Source organism: Aquila chrysaetos, chromosome 14 (assembly GCF_900496995.4).
Source record: "Aquila chrysaetos chrysaetos chromosome 14, bAquChr1.4, whole genome shotgun sequence".
Classification (NCBI taxonomy): Eukaryota; Metazoa; Chordata; class Aves; order Accipitriformes; family Accipitridae; genus Aquila; species Aquila chrysaetos.
Genome location: NC_044017.1, coordinates 28920082 through 28943532, shown reverse-complemented (window position 1 = coordinate 28943532; position 23451 = coordinate 28920082). Strand labels below are relative to the sequence as shown.

At 36.4% G+C, this 23451-nt stretch overlaps 1 protein-coding gene and 1 long non-coding RNA gene across 3 annotated transcripts in view; one reads left to right on the top strand and one right to left on the bottom strand.

Moving 5' to 3' along the window:
- VWA8 (von Willebrand factor A domain containing 8) overlaps positions 1–23451 on the top strand; it is a 194439-nt gene that overhangs the window by 26545 nt on the left and 144443 nt on the right. For both annotated transcript variants that reach the window (XM_030036351.2, XM_030036352.2), the window contains exons 5-9: positions 10916–11083; positions 13060–13224; positions 13638–13687; positions 14029–14137; positions 17672–17776. In XM_030036351.2, the coding sequence (XP_029892211.1) occupies positions 10916–11083; positions 13060–13224; positions 13638–13687; positions 14029–14137; positions 17672–17776 (597 nt within the window). The remainder of the gene's footprint in view (positions 1–10915; positions 11084–13059; positions 13225–13637; positions 13688–14028; positions 14138–17671; positions 17777–23451) is intronic.
- Positions 1423–22970, bottom strand: LOC121233787. The gene is made up of 4 exons (XR_005933918.1): positions 21768–22970; positions 6712–6864; positions 3593–3729; positions 1423–1521 (listed from the first exon to the last, which is right to left on the bottom strand). It is a non-coding gene; the product is annotated as an uncharacterized LOC121233787 (long non-coding RNA).

Genomic DNA, 23451 nt, shown 5'->3' with positions numbered 1-23451 from the left:
AGGTAGAGAATCCAGGAGTGAAGTTGTGCCCGGGAAGAAGGGAGGGGTGGAGGGAAGGTGTTTTGAGATTTGGTTTTATTTCTCATTACCCTACTCTGGTTGATTGGTAATAAATTGAGTTAATTTTCCCCAAGTCGAGTCTGTTTTGCCCGTGACAGTAATTAGTGAGTGATCTCTCCCTGTCCTTATCTCGACCCACGAGCCCTTTGTTATATTTTCTCTCCCCTGTCCAGCTGAGGAGGGGGGGGGGAGTGACAGAATGGCTTTGGTGAGCACCTGGCGTCCAGCAAGGGTCAACCCGCCACAGCTTAGCTGGAAATGTGAGGGTTGCACAATATGAGATAATTTAAAGTACTGTACTGTGGATTAGGGCTGTAAATGGCTTCTCATTTACCAGGGGATAAGAGCATTTGTGCAGGCTGTGGGGTTAACTCATGTTAGCTCCGTGCCTAACTGCTGTTATGGACAGCCTTATCCTCATACTTGCTACAGGGTAGCAAAGGTAATTTAGCCCTGGTGTAAGAGCATTAGTTAACTAACATTTGTAAGGGCCTCTGTATCAGGGACTTAAGAAGCTCACCAAGATGTGAGATGGTCTGTTAACCCTGTATTTATCTGAAGACTTTGATCCCAGTGTAAGTATGAGGCAGCTTGCTTCACTTTGTACAAGCTATTTTAAGTGATCTCAGTCCAGTAAGAACCCTCTAGGAAGATTAGCTTTCTAAGGTAAAGGTCTAAGATTACCTTTCTTCCTCAATCTGTTGGAAATTTTTAGTTAAAAGGTTTTTACCAGAATTCAGCACAGCAGTACTTCAGACCAAGGCATTCCTTTAGCAAGATACCAAAGTACTAAAATCAGTCAGAATCACGATATCTTTCCTCAGCTCATGTGTTACTCACCATATATGTAACCAATGTATGTTTAAGCTCTGAAGGGAAAGTAAGAAAATAAATCACTGGTATTTAGATGAGCACTTTTAAAATATTGGAAACATGAAAGATGAATCTCATAGATAGTGATGTTCCAGCTGAAGTTTTCTAACCCTACAGTTTAGTAAGACGTATACAATATAGTACATAGTCATGTTTAGAACCATCACAGATCTAATTATAGCTCAATAATAAAAGGGAATAAAGTTTTACAGGTTACACTGGGGTTTGAATTTTAATTAGTTCATTTAATGATTTTGAGGTTTGCAGATGGCTGTACCAATTCAAAACATTACAGAAGGCAGACACTACTCTTCTTTAAACCCCAAACCATGAACTGCTTCAAGACGGAGAAGGCTATCAGTAGGTAGCCTTAACAAAATATTCGCAAAAGAACATGGATTGCTCCCATTGCCATAGGTAAGCTAAAGAGAAGGTGAACTCATGTGAGGGACTGAAGATGCAGGCTATGCTTTTCAGATTTACATACCATTTCCCTTCCTGTGGAATCTCATGCTTGCTCTTCATGACACCCAAGAGAAGACAGCAAAGCTTGAAAGTCTGGTTTCCAGAACATGTACTGCATGAATTCTGTGGGTCAAATAAAACTTAGCTGTTTAAGATAGGGAGGCTTTTTGCATGAAAGTCATAATATAGTAATGTAGTTACCTTACACTTCTAATAATAATGTATTGTAATGAAAGCTGGCATCTTGTTACCAGAAATAACTTTAATATAGTGAATCACCAGGTTTGCAGACCCACAAAGGTTTGCAAAGTTGTCTGTGAGTGATTGTTAAGATATTATGGTTGTTTATAGCTCTGCATTTAATAGTGACAGATTAAATACTGTAAATTGATGTCTCAGAGGTTTCAAAACATCTGATGTATTTTAACATGAAGTTACTGAATATGATTGCAGTTACTTATTTGAGATAGATTTGGAAGACGGTGATTTGGAAGCAGTGATTGAAATTCTGTATTGAAATGTATATTGAAGGGCCAGTGTATCAAACATCCTCACATAATAGCATTTCTTAATACTAGAGTGAATCAAATGGGGGAAGATTTGGCGTTAGGAAGTTAGAAGAGATATCTGAGGGGGGGGGGGGGCAGAAAAAAAGGGGGTTATTTACCTCAGAAATAGGGGACCATTAAAATAAAGATAAACATTGAATTATCAAATGCATTCCCAGTTAAAATTGTGTAAAATAAAGGACTTGTAATGGGGTAATGGTGAATTATTTGTTTTCATTCAAGTACTGACAGCAGAAAATTCTGTTTTCTTGTCCTCACCGTAGGCCATTAATTTGGGGTTTCAGCTGTTAATTCACTGTTAAAAGCCTCAGAAATGTCATTATTGCCATTACTGAGACAATTAAGTAACCTCTTGGTTTTATTCTGTAATTTATTGCATGGGTTAATTATGTTGTGTATCAAGTAATTAGTTAGAATTACTGTATATTACTTAAATATTTAAATAGCAGCTTCAAATTTTGCTTTTATTGATAGAAGAGCTTGTCCTGCAGAGTGGTTTTCTGTAACTTTGTATTTGAGCCATGAACTTGATTGAACCAGTACGGAGATTCTAATATCAGCCTATTGTATTTTCAAAAATTAAGGAATTAAATTTGATATTTTTATGTCCTCTTTTTTTTTTCTTGCCATTTCTGATGCTTTTTATCATGTGTGTACAGCTGTAACAGGCACACCTCTGGTTTAAACTCTTATTATTTATAGCCTCCTACATTATTATTACATCTAAGGAAGTTCTACGTTATTTTAATGTAGTGGATGCAATTGGGAGAGAAGCTAAGCCACTTTGTTAGTGCTTGAGAAGTATACTGGTCCAGGATTGTGCCACAAACCATGTTGCCTGGAATGCCCGGTTTTGTTTACCCTGCATCTTTCAGCTTTTGCGTTAAATGAAACAAGCTTCCCAAACACAGACCACTTTATGAAGTGTACAGTCTTTTCTGTTTGGGACAATCAAACTAACTGAGGTTGGAATAAGTAGAAAAGTATCATATGGTTGTGTGCTGAAAAATTACAAGTAGAATGTCATGGTTTTGAAGATTTGCTGATTAAGATGTGTCCACTGAGTGGATAAGTATGTCTATCACTCTCATTTCTGTATATACAGAATTAGACTCAGTTTTGGTGTATCTTTGAACTATGTGAACATACTAATTTTAATAGAATACTTTTGCATCTCTAACTGCACCAACATCATAAGTTATACAATGATAAAATGTAAAATTGATTGTCAAGATACCAGAAAAATTATTTTCTACCATGGCTTGAAAGACTTCCTGTAGTAATCAATTAAACACCCAGAGTGACAGAAATGACAGCTTAAACTATCCTGTCTGTAAAATGAACATGGCATGAAATCCTCTGGAGTAGCACTACACAGACTTGAGTTTGGTTTCTTTTAATCAAAAAAGATTAGAAAGAGAATTATAAAATAAGACATGAGATTAATTGAATTAAATCGTAATAATATTTGAGAGTGTGTGTGTATACATATGTATATATGTTTGTGTATACATATAAAAAAATTCTTTCTATACCCTAGCAAAAAGATGAGTAACAATAATTCAGCTTTTAAAAAAATTAAACAGTGAGTGCAACTTGTGTAATTCTGTAACTTATTAACTTACTACCTTGGAGGTAACAGTGGATTTTTGATGAGCCGGTAAGTTAGCCACAGCAAAGGCATTGTCAGAAAGTATAACTTGGTTGACTGACTGTCACTGCAGTATCTGTCTATCTAGTACAGGGAGCTAGACAGCAAAGTCTGTAGCAAGAAGAGGCAAGAAATGCAGTGCTACAGAAGTATGAACATTACTATTAATTTTCTTGTGTCCAACATTGCACAGAGAGAGGGAAATATTAGGTAGAAACCAACAGTATTTGGATGAAGTTAATCTTTATTGATGTTGACATAGTGTATCTTGTATCTAAAAAGAAAATTCTTGATAAGGACCCCTATGTAGTAGTCTCTTAACTTGTAGGAGTGATTTTGTTTTACTCATTCGCAATACTTATTTTATGTTTCTTAAAGTGTCAGCATTTAAGTGGATTGTTAGGTTAGTAGTTCAGACTCTGGTATCTTGTTTTGATGTAGAGGGCGTATAGATGAATGTCTGTGATGTAATGTGAGGAATATTAGGACTGTGTATTTATAATTCCTTATAGATTAAAATCAGAGGTGTGGGGTTCTTTTTTCTTATGTTTGTGTCCTGTTACATATATATTCCACTTTCTTTTCAGCTAGTATTTCCTACAATGCAGGAAGGGGCAATACTTTGTAATACATGGGGTCATAACATTCATAGGAAATAAGGACTTGATGGACGGTACCTTGAATCAAAGTGATTTACAAGTGATAAGTAACTTCATAATTTTTAGATATCTCTCAAATAGTTAATTTCCTTTTTATTCTGCTACTCATCAGGAAGAAAAATTTAAATAACTCATCTCCCTTATTCTTGTCCAGAAGACAAGAGTTGTATAGAGTGAAGATAAAACCCCATAGGTTGGTTTGTAGATGTTTGCACTGGTAAATCTGTTCAGAAACTCAGATTGCTTGCTCCTGGGCCTGCTCTCTGCCCAAGATACAAAACGTTTCACACGCCTGATGTAAATGTACTGTTGTGCTAATATACCTGGTGTAAAGCGGCTAAAATGGGCAGACCCTGCTTAGGTGGGGACATAATCTCTTGTAAATACAGTTTGCAGGCACTGCTGCAAAAGCACCTGACTGTCGTGTTAGGGGAAGGGGTGATAGAAATAAAATAGATATTTGATGTGGTAGTTCAAAAAAGGTAAAAAATGATCATCTAGAGGAAGCTGAAATCAATTACTGGGGAAGCTAAAATCACTGACTATGAAAGGAAAGACTGTTCCAGTTCTTGTCATATTATCATATTTATGATCTTATCATATGTTGATTCACTTCCTAGGGTAAACTTTTCTAGCCTAGTTTTCTGATTCAAACCTCCAATAAATTCAGGTTGTTTCTTTTTTAGTTACTCTTCATTCTGTGCCATGGTGTTGCATCATCAATTAGGTGGTCACCAGTTCAAGCCGTTCTTCCTCACTGAAACGTTAACTACTGTGGACAGCTGGAGTCTCTCTTTGGATACTAACTAGCCTGGCTGACCGTGCTCTGATATACTCTGATTTCTCTGTCTTTTTTTTTTTTTTTTTTTCTTTTTAATTAAAAAAGTAGTGAATAACAGTATTAAATACAACCTGCCCTGTGATTTTGCTAACCTCACGGGGGAAAATTAGCTATAAAACCCATCCAGAAAACACTTGATTAACTCAGCGGGGACATAGGCTGAACAGTGAAGATGTAGCCCCCTCCTCCCGTCCATTACAGAGGGAGAAAAAGGTTGAATTATTTAGTTCTTAAGTTACTTTTTTAATTTGACTAACCACATTAGTTACTATTACATTGATCTTAATAAAACCTGAACATCACATTTGGAATATATGTAACTCAGTATGTGGCCTAAATTATAAAATGCAAAACTACAGTTTATCATCATCTACAAAGTGAAAAATTTTGTAACAAAAAATACAGTACGCATTTTAGATGAATAGTAGGCCTGTTTGCAATCTCATCTTTGAATGGCATTATACATTCAGAACTTTTTTTATTCAAGACGTTATTTTAAACAACTAACACAAGATTTTACAAATATTTAAGGGAAAAAATAACAGTAAGTTTTTATAAAAAGTTGACATTGTTGCTTTGAAACTGATTGAACATCGCTTTTAATAGCCCTTTGTCTTACTACTTAATTTTTGACAATACTTTTATTTTGGAGGAAGTATGTTATCACTTCAGTGCATTAAATAGTCATCCATTTCAGCATTGCTCAACAGCTTTCCTGTTTGCTCAACTCATGAGGGAAGACAATAACTAAGAAATTAAGAGGCTTTAAAACTGAACAAGTATCTTGAAAGATGTTCTTTGGTAGAGGCATACCGTTAGACATGCTGTTTACTCTACAGATATATTTAAAATCTGGCAAAGTAGATTCACCAATAGGAGACAGCCTTATATGCTTCACTGCCCTCAGCATCTGTTTGTACGTCTATCTTTAGGCTGTCTCTAAATTTCTAGATAATTTCCAATTTCCATATAAGTATTATGAAAAATTTGATGATCTTATTGGTTCTGTTGTATCTTCTTAAAAGAATAACCTGAGGCACTTACAGTAAATTATGAGTCTTGGTCAACGTCCTCTTCCTTCCTTGGTAAAATGAGGAGTAAAAGTTCACAGCATATTTCATTCTGCATCTCTGTAATTTCTTTTCCTGGTGTCTTGTTGGTTAGTTTTAATGATTTAAATTTGAAAAATCTGATTAATTGTATTTGACCCATGGAAAGAAATTTAGAAGATAGCAATTTCCTCTGAGTTTTGTGGTATTTGGTAGCTTGGTGGGTTACAGGGACTCAAATTAATGTCCACCTCCCATCCCTGGAAGACAGGCAGCACCATGGATTTAATAGTTCAGGTTCTGTTAGCCTGCTGTAGCCAAGCAGCATCGTGTTAGCTCAAAACCAGCCAAAGTTTTGTGTTGCCTTTACCAGAAGGTTGTTAAAGATCTCTTTTCACCACAAGAGACATCTGGACATTACATTGTCAGGATGTTGGGAGTGAATGGAAAGACTTGGGTGGATGAGTTTCTGTGGGATATTGTGCGGGTGGTGGGAACAAGTTACTGCGTTGGAAGGGACATCTGAAATTTAGGGAAACCTTACCTCATTAGTTCTCGTGTTCACTGAGCTACTTGTACTGTTGTTTTTCCATGTGTAGTTATGGCTGCTGTGCTTGAGGTGTCATTACGGGGATCCAGTTTTCAGAGCAGGGGCAAGTCATCTTAAAAACCCCCCGAACTTGTCTTGAGGTAGCTCCTGAAAAAGAGACAATTAGTGATTACTGTTGAGGAATTTCTAGCAGCAATTTTTTAATTCAGTTCTGAAACATCATATTCAGAATGATATCCAGGTTTGAAAAATTAAAGCCCTTTAGAGTTCCCCGAAAACCTTCCTCAGGGATTTCAGGGCAACCAGAGTTTTCTGGTTTATGATAAGCATTTTCCTGAGAGAAGAGAGCTGCCATTTCAGTTCTGGTATTTTAAACTATACTGTTATAATTTCTTGTGCCTTTACAAACTATTCTGGTTAGCTTTATAAAAATGTCCTCCTTTCTCTGTTGTTTGTGCGTTTCAGTGTGTGCGCTGTGGTGAGCTTTTTTCTGTCCTTCTTCCCTTTCTGACACTGTATAACTTCATCCATGTGCTTATACACTGCGATTTATGTCAAAATTGGGGTTTACAGCTTCCTGCAGTTGTATTTTGCACTGCTGAAGTGGAGGAGCTCACTGTGGTTCAGCTACAGGATAGACAATGAAAGTCCACTTAGGGTTGTCTTGTTCCTAAGGTGGTTTTGCCTTTAAAGATAAAAATATATTTTTGTAGGTGCAGTGTGAAACCAGGGTAAGCACTCTGCGTTTACATATTTGTTGCATAAAGCCATTACTATGAGAGCAGCGCTGTGTGAAGGGTTTCTGCTCCCGGCTTGCAGGTATTCCCTGGAGCAGGTATTCAGGTTACCATCCTCCCAGAGCCCTGGGAGCATGGGTAGGAGACAGCAGCATCTGTCCTCTGATGAGCAAAATAGTCCCTCGCTGCAGTTACAATAAATCTGAAAGTAAACATTTAATGTCCCTCTCAGCCTTTTAACAAGAATTAATACTTTTAATCTCAGACTTATCATCAAGGTTGTGCAATATAAACCCCACCGTCAGATTGTGGTTTATGTTAAACATTTAGAACAAATGAGAGTAGTGAGAGAGGGAGGCAGCGCAGCTATTTCTGGGTTTTCATTATAGAATTATGAAGATTTGTTTCTTGGAAGCATTTTTAAAAAATGATTTTCAGTGACAGATTGCAAACTTACTTTCCTTCCTCTGTTTTTTTAATGCATTTTAGTTTCCATACCAATCCATCAATACACAGATAAAACTGAAATAATGATTCAGAGGATGCCTTGTAGTATGCCTAGCTTATTGCAAAAACTTATTACTCATTACCAGCCGGAATGCAGAAATGTCATAGCTCAGCCAGAGATACGTAGCTGTTTTGGTCTTAAGAGCAGACTTTATGCTATTTAACACAAGAACTTTAGAGGTAGATGAATTGTGCATTTATTTCACTATATTTGTGAGAACAATTTCCAATATTTCAGATATGCTTTGAAGATACATGAGGAGCACAATTTGGAAGAAAGCCAATCAGAGTAAATTAGCACCGAGGTGGTGGTGGTGTAATCGTTGTTATGGGGTGTCTTTGATTAAGAAGTGAAAAACCATGGTTGTGCATTCAGCCATTCCTGAAGCTGCTTATAAAAGGTACATATAGGTAGGCAAAGACCATCTGTAGCATACCTTTTGAAATATTTGAAACTGTACTGAGCAATAGAATTTTGAATTAAAACTTCAAATAATTTCCAAGCTCTGGAAGCTGTGTATTTTTAAAATTTTGATCCTGCAAGCTGATGATCAGCAGGCAACATAGTATAGTAGGCTGCTTCTCGAGATTGCACTGCTAATAGAGAGCATCTTCTTTCTTGAAATTAATGATTGTTATATACTTCTTGATATTCGCTTTCTACACCTACAGCAGATTGCCTTCATGTACCAGTTCAGGAGAGAGATTTATGTTGATCCTGGAAGCCCGTTATTTCAGCAAGCCTTCATCCATAGTGTGCATGTCTCAACATCAGTCAACAAGATTCTATGGATACTCAAAATATTTTGAAACCATATGAACAGAATGTGTATTTTCCTCTGGCTAGTAAAACTCAGTCATAAAGTCTTCATAGACTTATAATATGCAGAATCCAACCAACTTGGCAAATAAATTGTTTGTTAAAGCATATTCTGGCTGTATCTCCAAACCGTATTTAGACAAAATAGCATTTGGTTCATGCCAGGTATTGGACTGGCTGCTGCAGACTCAGGTTTTCTATTCAAGCAGGTTGGAGCAGATTTTTGACTTGACCAGTGATCTTCCTAGAGAAGAATGTTAGTACAAAATTTGTCCTTTGTACAAATTTTATGGGATGAAGAGAGAGGAATTTTATGTTGCCTGTTAGTAGAGTATGATGTCCTGAATTAACAACAACAACAAAAAAAAACAATTAACATACCGATTGCTTTTTGAAAGAATTGGTGATTCGGTAGAAGAGAAATAATCTGAGGACTGTTACTTGTTTAATGGGATTATTCTAGGTTCCTCAGATACTGATTATGAGGCTAGATATTAAAATATTATATAGAATGTCTTTCAGAGAAGGGAACTTGATCTGGAGATCTGTACTGGGATTTGAGTGCCTTCTTTCAGTAATGTTTGCTTGAATCCAGATTAGATACAGGAATTATTTCCCTCTTAATAATGACGTGAAAAGCTTACATTATGGGTAATTTGCCGGTAGTAGTTACTTATGCTTCTATACTGTACACAAGAAGCATCTAAATTAGTCTTATCGTTTAGTGTCATCTTTATCTTCTCAGATGGTTCTCTGATTCTGCTGTATGCTTTGTACCATGTAGCAATTAATTTGTTGTCCTGAACTGTTCTTTGTTTCTAGTTTGTGCTTATGCCTTTGTCCTTTATACGTCTGTTTTCATGTGTAATTATTTTTTTTTTCCTTGTTATTTTTGTATTCTGGTACTTCTTCATTATTCTTTCTCATATCTTCATTCTTTCTCTCTGTTCCAATTTTTGGCATCTATTGTATTCATCAGAGATTTCCATCTAGCATTATATGACAGGTTCTTCTGTAGGAGTTTATAGGAGACATGCTGGGAAGAGATTTCATTTGTTCTCCCTTTGCAACTGTGCTTGTGTCTAAAATTGTGTTAAAATGTAATAGGAATGCAAAGGAAGACTCTTTGGTGCCTCTAAATGTTGCCTGTGCCTAAACCTGCCCCATTATTATCTGATTAAACTTCTGCAAATTGGAAGTAGACAAGAATGCATTGAATCTCAGAGTCTTCTACTGGCCAGTAATTGTGAATATTATATATGAAGTGTAGTTAGTTTACCTGAGTGAATGTCATTGACTGCAAGAAAGTTGCAGAAAATTACCAGCACCACTTTAGTTTTATATTTTGGCTCCACTTTATGCACGTAAATAAACAGACACATATAAACAACTAATAAAATGAAATATAAAAAAGAAATAACTTTCTATCCCAAAGGCTCCAAAGGCTTATCAAGTTAATGGCTACATTTCTATTCTAGTTTTGTAGAAGACCATGTTGAGTTAGGGGATATAATTCTAAATCTTTTTAATTTTATCACATTTTTTAATATCTGATTATTTATAGCACTATTTTGTTTTTATCATCCATGTTTAGTTTCAATAGACTTACATTCTAGTCAGACTAAAGCGGTGTACTGAGGATGAATTACACTGGTGCATAACCAGAGCAATCCAAAGGAATACCTGACTTTTTTCTAAATATTTTAATATAATTGTAAACGTGTAAAGCCACCTTGATTGTATGTTTTCTGTATAAATAGCTGTCGCAGAACTGTTAGGTGGTATGAAAATACAAAATGTTATGCAACATCAAAAAGAAAGGTTGCCACATATTACTATGTACTGGGCATACACTAAAATATCTGCAAGGTTTTACGTCTTATTCTGTTGGTACAAAATACTGGAACTTATTTCTGTCAGAGCCTATAATAGTTAGGAGATAAAAGTCCAGCTCATGCGTGTGTAGCACTGTTAAGGCCGTCACTTCCTGATCGCTACTGATGTGGATCTTACTGATTCTTACAGAAATAAATACTGGTTTGGGAAGCACTTTGAGGTTCTTTTTCAGCAAGATTTAATGAGATATGTAATGTTTATTTCTATTATAATTTTTTTTTTTAAATTTTTTGAAAAGTGTGCAGTTCGTGCGGCTACTGAAGGCAGAATCCTTGTGCTGGAAGGTTTGGAGAAGGCTGAGCGGAACGTCCTTCCCGTGTTAAACAATTTGCTGGAGAACAGGGAAATGCAGCTTGAAGACGGTCGTTTCCTCATGTCTGCAGAGCGTTACGACAAACTTCTGCAGGTATGAAAATGTTGTTTGGATTTTTTTTTTTTTTTTCCTGTTCTTGGTAGTGCTGGAATACCATTATGAAGGGGAGAGTACTTACGAGTCAAATGGGGGAAATCTTACCAAGGTTTCTGTGGTTTTTCCTCGGGTGTTACATAGCTTTCACTCTGCCTATTTCATTCTGTGTGAGAAGTCAAACTACTGCTTGAAAAAAACACAAAAAAGTTATCAACTGTATCTTGTCTGTCCACATGAAAAACAGTAGTCCATGTTAACCTTGTATGAAGCCTTTATGTTTCTAAAATGTGAAAGCCACAATGTGAGAGTAACTAAAATATCTTGTTGAAAGAGATTTAAGTTGAAATTGTTCCCATAAAGTTCAGATAATGCTTTAACATTGCAATAGCCTGGTTGCTAAGTTTTTCAAATGTTAGGATACCAGAAAAAAGAGGTCACGATGAGTGACACTGTATTCGTCAGTGCTGTCTTGCCTTTAATTTACAAAAGCATATGTAAACAGTGAATCTAAATTATAGGAAATGGTTAGAGAATTTTCTTTTGATACGAACTGGGATTTTGGTGTCTGCTGCCATTGCTACTTTAGCAGTTCTCGTTTTTTTCAGACTTTGAGTCCTACTGCTTAAATTTGAGTGGATGCTTTTCAGGCTTTTGTGGACCTCAAAAAATTTCATCAGACAGTTTCCAGTCGTACTCCGTATCTTAGTTCCATGTACTGTCGTTTCCGATCACATACCTGTCAGTCTCTCGTAACAGTCTGACACCTGCTTGCTCATGTTTCTGTCTGTCGTACCTAAGAGTGGTTAGGAAGATAATTCAGACCCATGTGGCGCAGGAAGTAAATTTGTAATAAGCCTTCGGTCATTGGTCCTGCTTGTATGAAGTTGCCAACTATGCCGAAGTACTGTAGTGGATTTCTGAAAATACGTCATTATTTCTTATGCCTCTCATCTGTAGTTAAAATTCTTCTGATCCATGCCTTTTCCAAAAACATTTTTATGATATTTAATGAGTAGATGCAGTTGTTGGAAGCATTATTATTATATTTTAAAAGTAAGCTTTTAAAATGTAATTGTATTTAAAGACTGAAAATGAGAATTCAAGCTTAGACAGGATTTGGTTGCATTTATGCAAAGCGTCTTCCCCTTTTTTCTTTTTAACACTTTTCTAATGATAAAATGTTTCAAAATGAGTGCCTCAGGCACACTGCTAATAGTATATGAATTAAATAAATCTCTTGCTACAATACTAAATCTAATATTGTTGTTTTGTTGTTTGGGGAATATTGTATTATATAAGCTAACATTAATTTTCTCTTGTGTGAATAATTAGTGTATATCTAGGTCTGCAGGAAATGTACTCATGTATGGTTTCAAGGAAGACTTTGATGTGGGAAGACTAAAGACTGCATTTTTTGTATGCAATGAATCTTTTACATGACAACAAGTGAAATACAACATTTAATGTCCTCATGAAGGACTCTAGTTCTGTAGTATTGCTTGTAATAAAGCATAATTTGTAAATGAAACTTTATAAGTGCAGATTTTAATCTCCTTTACAGTTGGGGGGGGGGGGGGGAGAAAAAAACCTTGCTTGTGGTAACCCACTTCTAATGTTTTAGAATAAAATAAATTTTGTGGTCTGTTTATTTTCTGTTCTTTGTAAAAACAATGTTGTAATGTAATGTAAACCTTTTCAACTTTGACTGTCTGCGGGGTCTGTGGTCAAATTGCTACAGGCCTGAAAGCTGTACCTAATCAAGTGTTCTATCTACATTCATTTTGGAAAAACTTGCTTTTATCATTCACAAATTTGACTAGTTCAGTGCTTTCTAGCCACGCTGAATGAAAGATGAGAACATCACCACGTTTAGATTGAAGGACCAGGGTAGTCAATCTGCAGCTTAGTCGTCATAAGTTTTTAGTGATGTAATGGTTTTTTTTCTTGTTGTTGCTTTATTTTAATTAATTTAGGATCATACAAAATCAGAGTTAGATGCGTGGAAGATTGTTCGGGTTAGTGAAGATTTTCGAGTGATAGCGTTGGGCCTGCCAGTACCTAAATACTCTGGTAACCCTTTGGATCCACCCCTTCGCTCTCGATTTCAAGCGAGAGACATTTATCATCTGCCCTTTAAGGTAAGTGTCCTAGCATAAGAGTTGGATTATCTGTACTGAGTAGAGCTAATATTTTGACGTTATGTTTTACTTACCTCACCTCTGAAAAGAATCCTTGAGTAATAAATTTATCTTAAAGGGTGTTTTTCCTACTGGGGCCTAATAAATTCCTGAAAAGCAGGCTTACGGTTGCCAAGGAATGCTGCAGCAGAAAAATAACTTCTGTAAAACAATATAACCCTAAAAGAAAGATTTGATAATCTTACTGTTATTATTTTCTTTTTTTAATAAAATTAATCCTGTGTCAAGGAGTGAGTAGACTCCTCATGTCTAAATTAGAGGGAAAAATAGAAAATGCCTCATACATTATGAGCTGTGATCCACAGCATGATCCCAAAATTAATTTACTCTGTGATTTTATGTTCTATTTTCAGGACCATCTTCAGCTATTATATTCAATTGGATCAAACATTTCCACAGAGAGGTAATTTTTCATAATTAAAAAAAAAAGAAAAAAAAAAAAAAGGAATGAATGAAGAAAAGCGATGTCTTTTCAGGATTCCTTGCTATTTTTGTATCTTCTATGACTGCATAGAGACCAGAACTGAAGAAGTTTTTTTAATATGTGTGGGTGTATGCTCACACTGCTTTTCGTTTGCAGCCTTCATATAATGAATCCTTAATGCTTTAGAACTTCAATCACACCTTACTTATTTGCGCTCAGAAATAGTTTCAGTATCTTATGCTGTATTTAACTTTTTCAGCTTTAGTACTTTAAATATATATAGCATGTATAAAACTCTGTAATTACTTTTTCCTATGCAGAATTTCTCAGCTCCTGTCTTTTGCTACAACTCTCTGCTCTCAAGAATCTTCTACATTGGGACTTCCAGATTTTCCTTTAGACAGCTTATCGGCTGCAGTTCAGATTTTGGTATGTGCATACACATGTGCTGTGAAACTGTATGGGCTTAAAATTTCACAAAATTAGATCTGGATTGTTCGTGTTGTTAGAAGGAGATTAACATGAACATTTGAAAAATAAACCTGAAAAAAATAAGGATGGTTTGAGGGAGAAAGCCCCAGTCAGATATCTCTGGATAATAGTTTAACCAAGTATATAGCATAATACTGAAGGACAAAGTACGGCATGACACAAGATTTGTGATGTGATTCAGTGTATCTTAGTGCTCAAAATAATGGTTTTTATTCTGCTAAATCATCTTACCTGGCTTCGGGGGCATCTACAGTTTACCTGATGACACTGAGGTAGTCAGTGGAGAGAAATAAAAATCACAACCCAGAAATCTTTCTGATTTAATGCTATGCATGTAATCAGATTGATTGTATTATAAAGACACCTATTGCTCTCCATTGACATGTAAAAGGACCCAAACCAACTATTCAAATGTGGGTATAAGAGACAGTTAAGTTGTATGAGATGAAGCCTGTGTTAGGTCTTTGGGTTGGCTGGTGGATTTAGAATAAACATAGACATGGAGGGTTACCTGAAGACGCAGGTTGTGCACGCTTGAAGATGCAATACCTCCTGACAGCCACAGTCCATAGGGAAATATAACAACTGTACACAGTTCACAGTGGCAGATCAGGCGGGTCAGGACTAAAGCTGTGACAGTCTTTCTGCTTTCCCTGACAGGCTTTTGTCCCTTGGACTTTATAATTACATGGTAAAAAGTCAAAGTAAAACCAGAAGGTGCCTCCTGAAGGAAGTCAGGGAGATGAGATCTGTATGAAGAGAGGGAGGGGTTTGCACCTTTTTTCGTGCGGGAAGATGTGGTCAACCCAGGACGGTAAAATATCAGGACAACTTCTCAGACCCTTTCTCCAAGGTGCAGGTGTCTGTAGAAAGGGCTCTCAGGATAATTCTCTGTTGTGTCTCCTGGGCAGTCATTTTACCTATGGTACTGCTCAGTGGCAGATTATTTCTGCATATTTTATTGGATTATATACATTAAAACATACCAATTACTTTTGTTACTGTGGTGCTCAGTCCCCTTAGTTGTGCTGGATACTTACAGACATAATTTTTTTCTGAACTAGTGGTACTACATCAGATGTTAGGAAGTGATTAAAATTCAAGTTCAGAGAAATGAGACGGTATTTGGAGGGCTTTAGGAAAGAAATACATGTTGGATTTTAAAATAAATTGCAACTTTTTATTCTTTGAGCCCTGTAGTGAAAAATTATTTTTAAATGAATGCCAGATGGCTTTCAGAGTAATGGAAAGAAAATGAGCCCTAAGTTATTATCTAAACTATGGAATGAAGGAAGCATTTTATTTTACATTAGAGAATGTGAAGTGTTATCATTGTATGACAGTGTCTTTTTTAGGTAGATGAGAACTGTTTCTTTTAGAATTAGTTTTAATCACTTGGTTTTCTAAGCTGACTGTTCTCAGTGATTCTAGCTACAGCATTTTTCCTTCACAGGCTGGGTCACTGCCATCCTCTACTTCTAGCTTGGTTGATTTAACTGTTTAAAAGTGTGGAGGGAATGCATTGTAATGACTAGCTCCCTATCTTCTATCATGGATTCACAGAGTCCCAAAATGTATTTCTTAGCTTGAAAACTCCTGCCTGCTGAAAGGCAGAATTTTTTATAGGGTGCTGTTCTGAAGAGGCTGATGTCATACACAACGACTGTAATTATTATTAATTTGAGATAAAGTGGACAAATTATATGTTATGTCTTTATATATAAACAGAGGGCTTTTAAAATGCAGTAAAGGTCTCCCTGATCCTTTAAGCAGTACATTTACTACAGTGCCTTAAGTGGTTTATTTTTACTGATCTTTTCTTAATGTGGAACATTATAAATAGTATTACCGATTAAAAGTATGAATTAAATTATGCATTTCTGTTGTGGTTTAACCCCAGCTGGCAACTCAGCCCCACACAGCCGCTCACTCACTTCCCTCACCGTGGGACAGAGGAGAGAATCAGAAGGGTCAAAGTGAGAAAACTCGTGGGCTGAGATAAAGACAGTTTAATAGGTAAAGCAAAAGCCGTGCACGCAAGCAAAGCAAAACCAGGAATTCATTCCCCACCTCCCACGGGCAGGCAGGTGCTCAGCCATCTCCAGGACAGCAGGGCTCCATCACGCCTGACGGTGACTTGGGAAGACAAACGCCATCGCTCCCAACGTCCCCCCTTCCTTCTTCTTGCCCAGCTTTACATACTGGGCATGACGTCGTACGGTGTGGGATATCCCTTGGGTCAGTCGGGGTCAGCTGTCCCGGCTGTGTCCCCTCCCGACTCCTTGTGCCCCCCCAGCCTGCTCGCTGGTGGGACGGGGGGAGGAGCAGCAAAGCCCTTGGCTCTGGGTAAGCACTGCTCAGCAATAGCTAAAATATCTCGTCATTATCAACGCTGTTTTCAGCACAAATCCAAATCATAGTCCCATACCAGCTACTATGGAAAAAATTAGCTCTATTCCAGCCAAAACTAACACAATTTCATAAAATATGCATCTCCTGATGTAATTTCTAAGCAACTCTTCTTTCAGTTGGGTGTCTATGTAAATCCAAGTGTATAACTGAAAATCAGTTGATTTTATGTGAATTACATTATTTTCTTTTTACTTATTTTGATGAAGGCTTAAAAAAGTAGTGCCAGTTCACTGACTGTTTTTCACTAGTGTTTATGCACAAGTAGTCCTTAAAAATTTGCAAGTCTTTTTTAAAACAAACAATCAAGCATTACTTTAGGGGTTTTGAAACACATTTTTCCACCATTGAAGTTTTTATGCATATGTTTCTTGAGTATTCGTAAATGCACTTCCATTTCTTTCTCTATTACTGCAGCAAAATAATTGAATCTTTGTCTAGTTCAGGCAGCAAATGACAAAAGAGTTAGTACTTAAAACTAACAAGGAGACAGTAAAAGAAAAAAGTTTTTTTCAATTTTGTGTATAAAGTGCAAGCATACTTAGGAACTCATTTCAAAACAAAACCGTTTTGATCAAACTGTTCAGAAATTTCTAGGAATTTATTTGTTAAGTAGAATCTGTACAATGTAATGGAATCACAATTAAATAATAGAAATTGCTGTGAACGAGTAGATCATTGTTGTAATATAGACTTCTTGTCGTATTGATTCTTTTCTAGTAGTACTATGAAACTCGGTTACCTGTGGTGAGATTTGTCTCTCCTAACCTTAAATGTCTTTAGATATCTGAGCCAGTCACTGTAGCTTCCATTTACGCACAGGAAATAAAGTAAATTTTAGGACATAGTTCTTCTAATCTACTTTAGACATTTATATTATAATGAATTTCACCTGAGAAATGCCTGTTTTGACATTTGATTGAATACTTCATGTAGTGGTCATTTGTATATTGCTCCTACAGTTTTATTTTAAGTTCAGTGCTCTATAGGATTTTCAGGTTAATAGCTGATGATAGAATGAGCCAATCATTTTTTTAATTTGTATTTTTAAATTTGAATTAGGATTCCTTTCCTATGATGTCAGTCCAGCATGTTATTGACCGGCTTTATCCCTATAATGTTTTCCTTGGAAAGGAAGGCAGGACTGCAGTCAAAGATGCATTGAAAGTAAGTATTGCACATATAATTCCAGGGAGTGATGGATTATGACAGTAGTTCTCCTGACTAATGTTACTTCACTGCTTCTGTAAAAAGAAGAAATCTTAAGTAAACTAAATGGTGTACTTAATGGTTTACAGTAAATTATTGCTGATGCTAAAACAGTATTTAAAAAAAAACCAAACTTCATAAGCTTGTAGATTTCATTATAGTGAAAGGTGAAACCTCTGTGTTCTGTAGAATATTTAGACCTCCATTCCAGACTACAGAAAAACCCTCATTATGTAAGTGGTTAATTAATTTGAAAGTAGCTACTTATATAGTTAAGGTAGTCAAATGCTTTAAAAATACCTCTGGCATTTGACTTCTAAGAGGACATATTAAAATGACAATAGAGATCACGTGCACAAAATACATTCAGTATAGTATGATTATGGATTATATTAGTCTCTGGTTTTCGTCTGTGTTAGCCTTTTGTTGCTTGCTGTTGGTCAGATCTGTTTTGTTGTTTTATCCATATTTAATAATAGCTTTTAAAGCCTATAATTATCCTGGGTTATTCCATTTATCCTTTTAAAACTTCATCACAGTGCCGACTTTCTTTCATCTTTGAATATGTTGTAGGAGTTATGTATGTTGTTGAAAATTAGTGTTCGCAACCTAGAGCATCTTACCCAGCTCTTTCAGTCCTGAAAATTAGAAATTATTTGTACATGTGCATTTAGAAATAACCAACTTTGTAGCTAGTGAATTTTTTTTTTTCCTAAAATGGAGCCTACATGTCAGGGAAATGAATGTTTGTAGCCCATCCCTGCTGACACCTCCCATATATGGCCTTTCTGCATTGGAGCTCAGTCCTGTGTTCCCTGTTTAACTGAGCTGGTCTCCTACTTGTCTTCCTGAGTTTTGGGATGGACAGTCTTTGCATTTGAAGGAGGTTGTCCTGAATGACCTGCTAGCTTTCACGAACCTTCAAAGCTGCCTCCTGTGGGGTCCTACCTACCATTTCTCTGAATAAGCCAATCTGGCCTGAAATGCAGGATCTGTAGTCAATGTTACTTACCTTCATCACTCCCCCTCAGGATTTTGAACTCCATTATTTCATAGTTGCTACAGCCAAGGCTGCCGTTGATTGCCACATCCACAACCAATTTCTCCTTGTTTGTGAATAGCAGGAGCTGTCTGTGCATCACTCCTGCCTAGCCAGTGCAGCGCCTGTGTTGAGGCGTTACTCCAGGCAGCCTCAGAAATCTAGATTCATTGTGTCGCGCTGTGTTGCCCTTCCACCACATGTCAGGGTGACTGAAGTTGCCCGTAAGAACCATGGTCTGGGTGGAAATACAGACTTCTATCTGTTAGCAGAGCAGTAACAGTCACTTCTGTTCTTAACATGCCTTTATTTTAAATCCTTTGTGTCATTTTTTTTTTCCCCTATCAGTTATAGATGGTGAATGTTCACTACCATCAGCTTCCTCCATTTTCCATTTCTTTTATTTGATTTTAAGTGTTGTGCATTCTTTTGCTTCCTGTGTAAGACAGGTTGATTTGACTAGTAAAACCTCCTTTCTCAGCAATGGTCTACTTGTAAATTTTAATGAGGTATTTAAATTTTTCTGTGTTAATTTTCCTTTTTTTGATACTCTTCCTCATCACTACTTATACAAACTTGTCCCATTATGTCAACAAGTACATGTAGTATTATTAGGAATTTTATTCTATTTGCACCCAACAAATCTTGTTAAGCAGCGAACCTTAAGGAATACAGAAAATAACTGGTTGTACTGGGCAACGCCTGTTTATAATGATATTATAGTAATAGCAGCACCAGAACTGTATTAAACATGGATAAGAAATTATTTTTTTCCATTCCATAAGAAATGTGAGAGAGAGGAGTCTGGCAGAAGCAAGGTAATTTCTTACTCTACCTTCCTACAGATTTCCAAACAGTGTCCAGCTAATATTTACCACTGAATACTTCTCTCTGTGTAACAGAATACAGTTAGGAAATACTAATCTTAACTAGGACATATTGAGAGTTCAAAAAATAAATACTTGAAGTGTATTTGCAATTGATGGGTTAATTTGTTTGAATTGAATCACTTCTTAACATCAGCTGACATCTAAAGAAAATTAAAACAAATTTCATGTAATAAAATGTAAAGTTTAGGCATCAGACTTGGAGACAGATATGAGGAAGTAGTAATCTAGCCGATAACTTATCTTAATTTCGGGGTGTCTTCCCTTCCAGTGAGGTGTCGCAGCTGGGAAGTGGGATAGCCAGCGGTTAGGCTAAACAGCTAGTTTTGGCAGCTGTTAGACCCTGTACATATTTCTTGAAGAGATCATATTCTTCAGGCACTGTCTTCCCAAACATTATCTTCAACTTGGGCATATCTTTTTCTTATGTGCCTCCTTGCTCACTGAGACTCCACCAAGACCTAGGTATTCCTTGTAATTCTCATTCTTGATAATGAATTAATGTGAAGTATTGACTTGTACCTTCCCTGTGAGTGGAAGTAGATCGTTATGGTGTTAGTCTTGGATGTGTAAAGATGCTTTGAAATGCAAATCTCTTGTTGAGTGGATCTAGTTGGAGTTAAAACCTGTCTTAGGTTTAACTCTGTCTATCAACCAACTTTTTTATTTGATACAAATGTGGCTTCTTGTGTCAAACTAGTTAGGATCAAAAGAAGTGTTTATGGATTGCACACTAATCCAGCATTAGCAGTGATCTTGAGAGTTGCTGATCATACAGAACATTTGTACAAGGGCTACAGTTTGCAGCATTCATTAGTTCATTAGCTTGCAACAGACAGGACAGAAGTACCAAAATAAACTTCAGAATTATGTGCCTTTGTGTACCTTTATTTGAAGTTTCTGCACTTTGGAGCCTATGTCAATTTCTATTCTGATTCTTAAAGAAGATCTTAAACTTAGAAGATCTTGCAAAAGAAAATATGACTTGGTTTGAATTCTGGCCTTTAAAATTATTCTGTACTTGCATGAAATATTGGCATGACAAATTATTTTGACTAATATTGGCATGACAAATTATTTTGACTGACAGATGAACATTTGAAATATGATTGCAAAAATTAAGTAAAAATTTATTTAGGCTTTTTCTCTAGAAGACTTAGATATAGAGAAATCACTGATTTCAAGGAAAACAGCCTCCAGGTAAACATTCCCAAACAATAAGCTTAAGCACATACGATGTCTCCCACAGTATTGAAGTTTTCTTTCCTGTATACTATTGATAGGCATTTATAAAACTGGTCATCTTCATTTAGGCTGAGTTTGGTGGCTCATAAGAGACTCCAGCTGTTCTATACTTATTTCTTCATTGTTCCATAAGCTTTTAGTATTTTACTTCAGATTCATCAGAGATTTTGGGTTTGCTTTTTTAATTCTCACATGCCTTTTGCATGCCTTTTTTTCCCAGTGTTGGAAATGCCCAGTGTTGTTTGGTTGGTTTTTTTTTTTACCTTCTAATCAAGAGAATCTTCCCATCAGATTTTAGAAAAAATATGTGAATCACATTTGTCTTAATAAATGAGCAAGTCCCTTTTAGCCTGCTATCCAAGTGTTTAACTTCACTCTAAGACCCTTCTAAAATTTTTCTTTGATTTTTTTTCATGCCTTGATTAAGTCTGTGTTTAGTGTCTTGATCTTATATCAAATAAAAGCTTGTTTGTTCCCTTTGACTCATTTTTGTATTATTTGCACACCCCCTTTAATCTTACCTGACCTCCTCCTTGAAAACTTTCCCTGGGTCACAGTAGGGAGTCTTCAGACTACATAGACACTCTCTCATAGAGAGTGGGCTAATAGTTCAGAAAACTGGAATCTTCTTCTTGTCTAGACAATTCTATTCACTTCTAAGATATTTCTGTTGCAAATTTTGGTCTAAGGAAGGATTTGTTTCTCTTTTATTCCCCCCAAAGTAATCTATAGTCTTTGGGGTTTTGCATTAATGAATGGTCTTAGTGCCAGTACATACCATTGTAGTGGAATCTGTCCTTCAGACTTAACCAATCTATCCCATCTTGCACATGCAGTTCATATTTTGTTTCTTGTGAAACAGTTTGGTGCTCTTGTTCCTTGAAAAATTCTCTTTCCTTGCCATGCAGAGAATCTTCAAGAAAGATTCGTTGCCTTTCGATACCTCTTTTGGATAGCTTAGCTGTCTTGTGGGTTCAGCATAGCGGTTATCTGCAAATACATCTCATTTAAGCTCTGTGTTCCTTTGAGCAGTTTCCGTGCTGAGACATTACTTATCATTAGATACTTCCAAGTGGTCAGAATTCCTCTTCTTCCTTTTTTCTCATTTTTACAGTTTGCCTTTTCTCTCACGTTTCTAGGCATGCAGAATGTGGCCTGATGATTTTGGACTGCCAAACCACTTCCCTTGTTTTTGGGGGCTAGTCTTTTCTTTGTTCTTTCCTCTTGAGTCTGAGGCAATGAAGCTGCCCACTTCTGGCTCTCCAAGTATCTCCCAAACTTTCTGATACTGAATGTGCTCAACAGTTGTCCTTTCAAGCCACAAATATTTTTTTCCTTTGCAGCTATCAACTTGGACTTTCTATAGAGGAAGTTGCTTCTGGCTTAGGCAGAAGTATATTTAATGTTTTGTACATCCATTTCATGCCGCTCTCTGATTCCATGTCTAGCTATCATAATTCTAAATGAAGAACTGCGTCAAAGAGATGGGTCTTGCTCTGAAAGCCACAAACACTTTTGTTTGCTGCTCCTGTCCAGGTATAAGTGTGGTACCTTGTTTAATTACTACGTTATCCAGTTCAGCGGCATCTCCATGCTTACATGTGATGAATTCAAATTGTATAAATTCAGTTAGATGAATTCAAGTTGTATAAATTCAGTAACGATCTGCACACACATAGACGGTCCTCTTTCACTGTCCTAACTGAGGGTCTAAAAGGCTAGCTGCAGACCCTCAACAATATTTTCAGGAAAAAAAACCCCAAACAAACCAAAACAAAAACCCCAAAAACCCAAACCAAAAAACAGCTTAGAAATTTTAGACTCACAAGATCTTTGTGTACAAGGTTTGCTGCTGCTGTCTCCAAATCCTCCTTGCTTGATACAGAGGCTGCTGGTGCAGATAATCTTGCTTGCTCACAGTTATTTTCTTTTGTTGGTATTTGATTAAGGGATTTTAGTGTACAAGCAGTTTGCAATTTTGTGTATGAGCAGCTTTGGCCCTATCCAAAATGCCATTAACTTCATAAGAATATTACAATTTACTAGTAAACATAAGAGTGAGAACATCTGTAGTTCATTTCACAGAATCATAGTTGGAGCATTTCGTAGAATCATGGTTTGAGATACTACTCAGTAGGCATTCCTGTCCTCTGTTGTTGTTTAAACGTTTAATGGTATCTGAAGTAGACTCAGCTGTTACAATAAGAATATAATTTGGTGCAGCCCTTTACTAAAGCACATTTATGGTTAAAAATGAAATTTTTGTAGGCTTTTGTTCCAGAATGGGAATTTACAAAGTGATGAAGAGCCAAAGTGTTTGTATGAATGCATCTCAGTTTTCTTTCTGAGCTTTAATAGGCAGTGCTGTGAATCCTAGTAGTAATAAAACTAAATGCTTTTCAAGAATTATTTTACATTAGTGACTTCTGTTTAAAAAAAAAAAATCTTTTTTTCTAAGAATT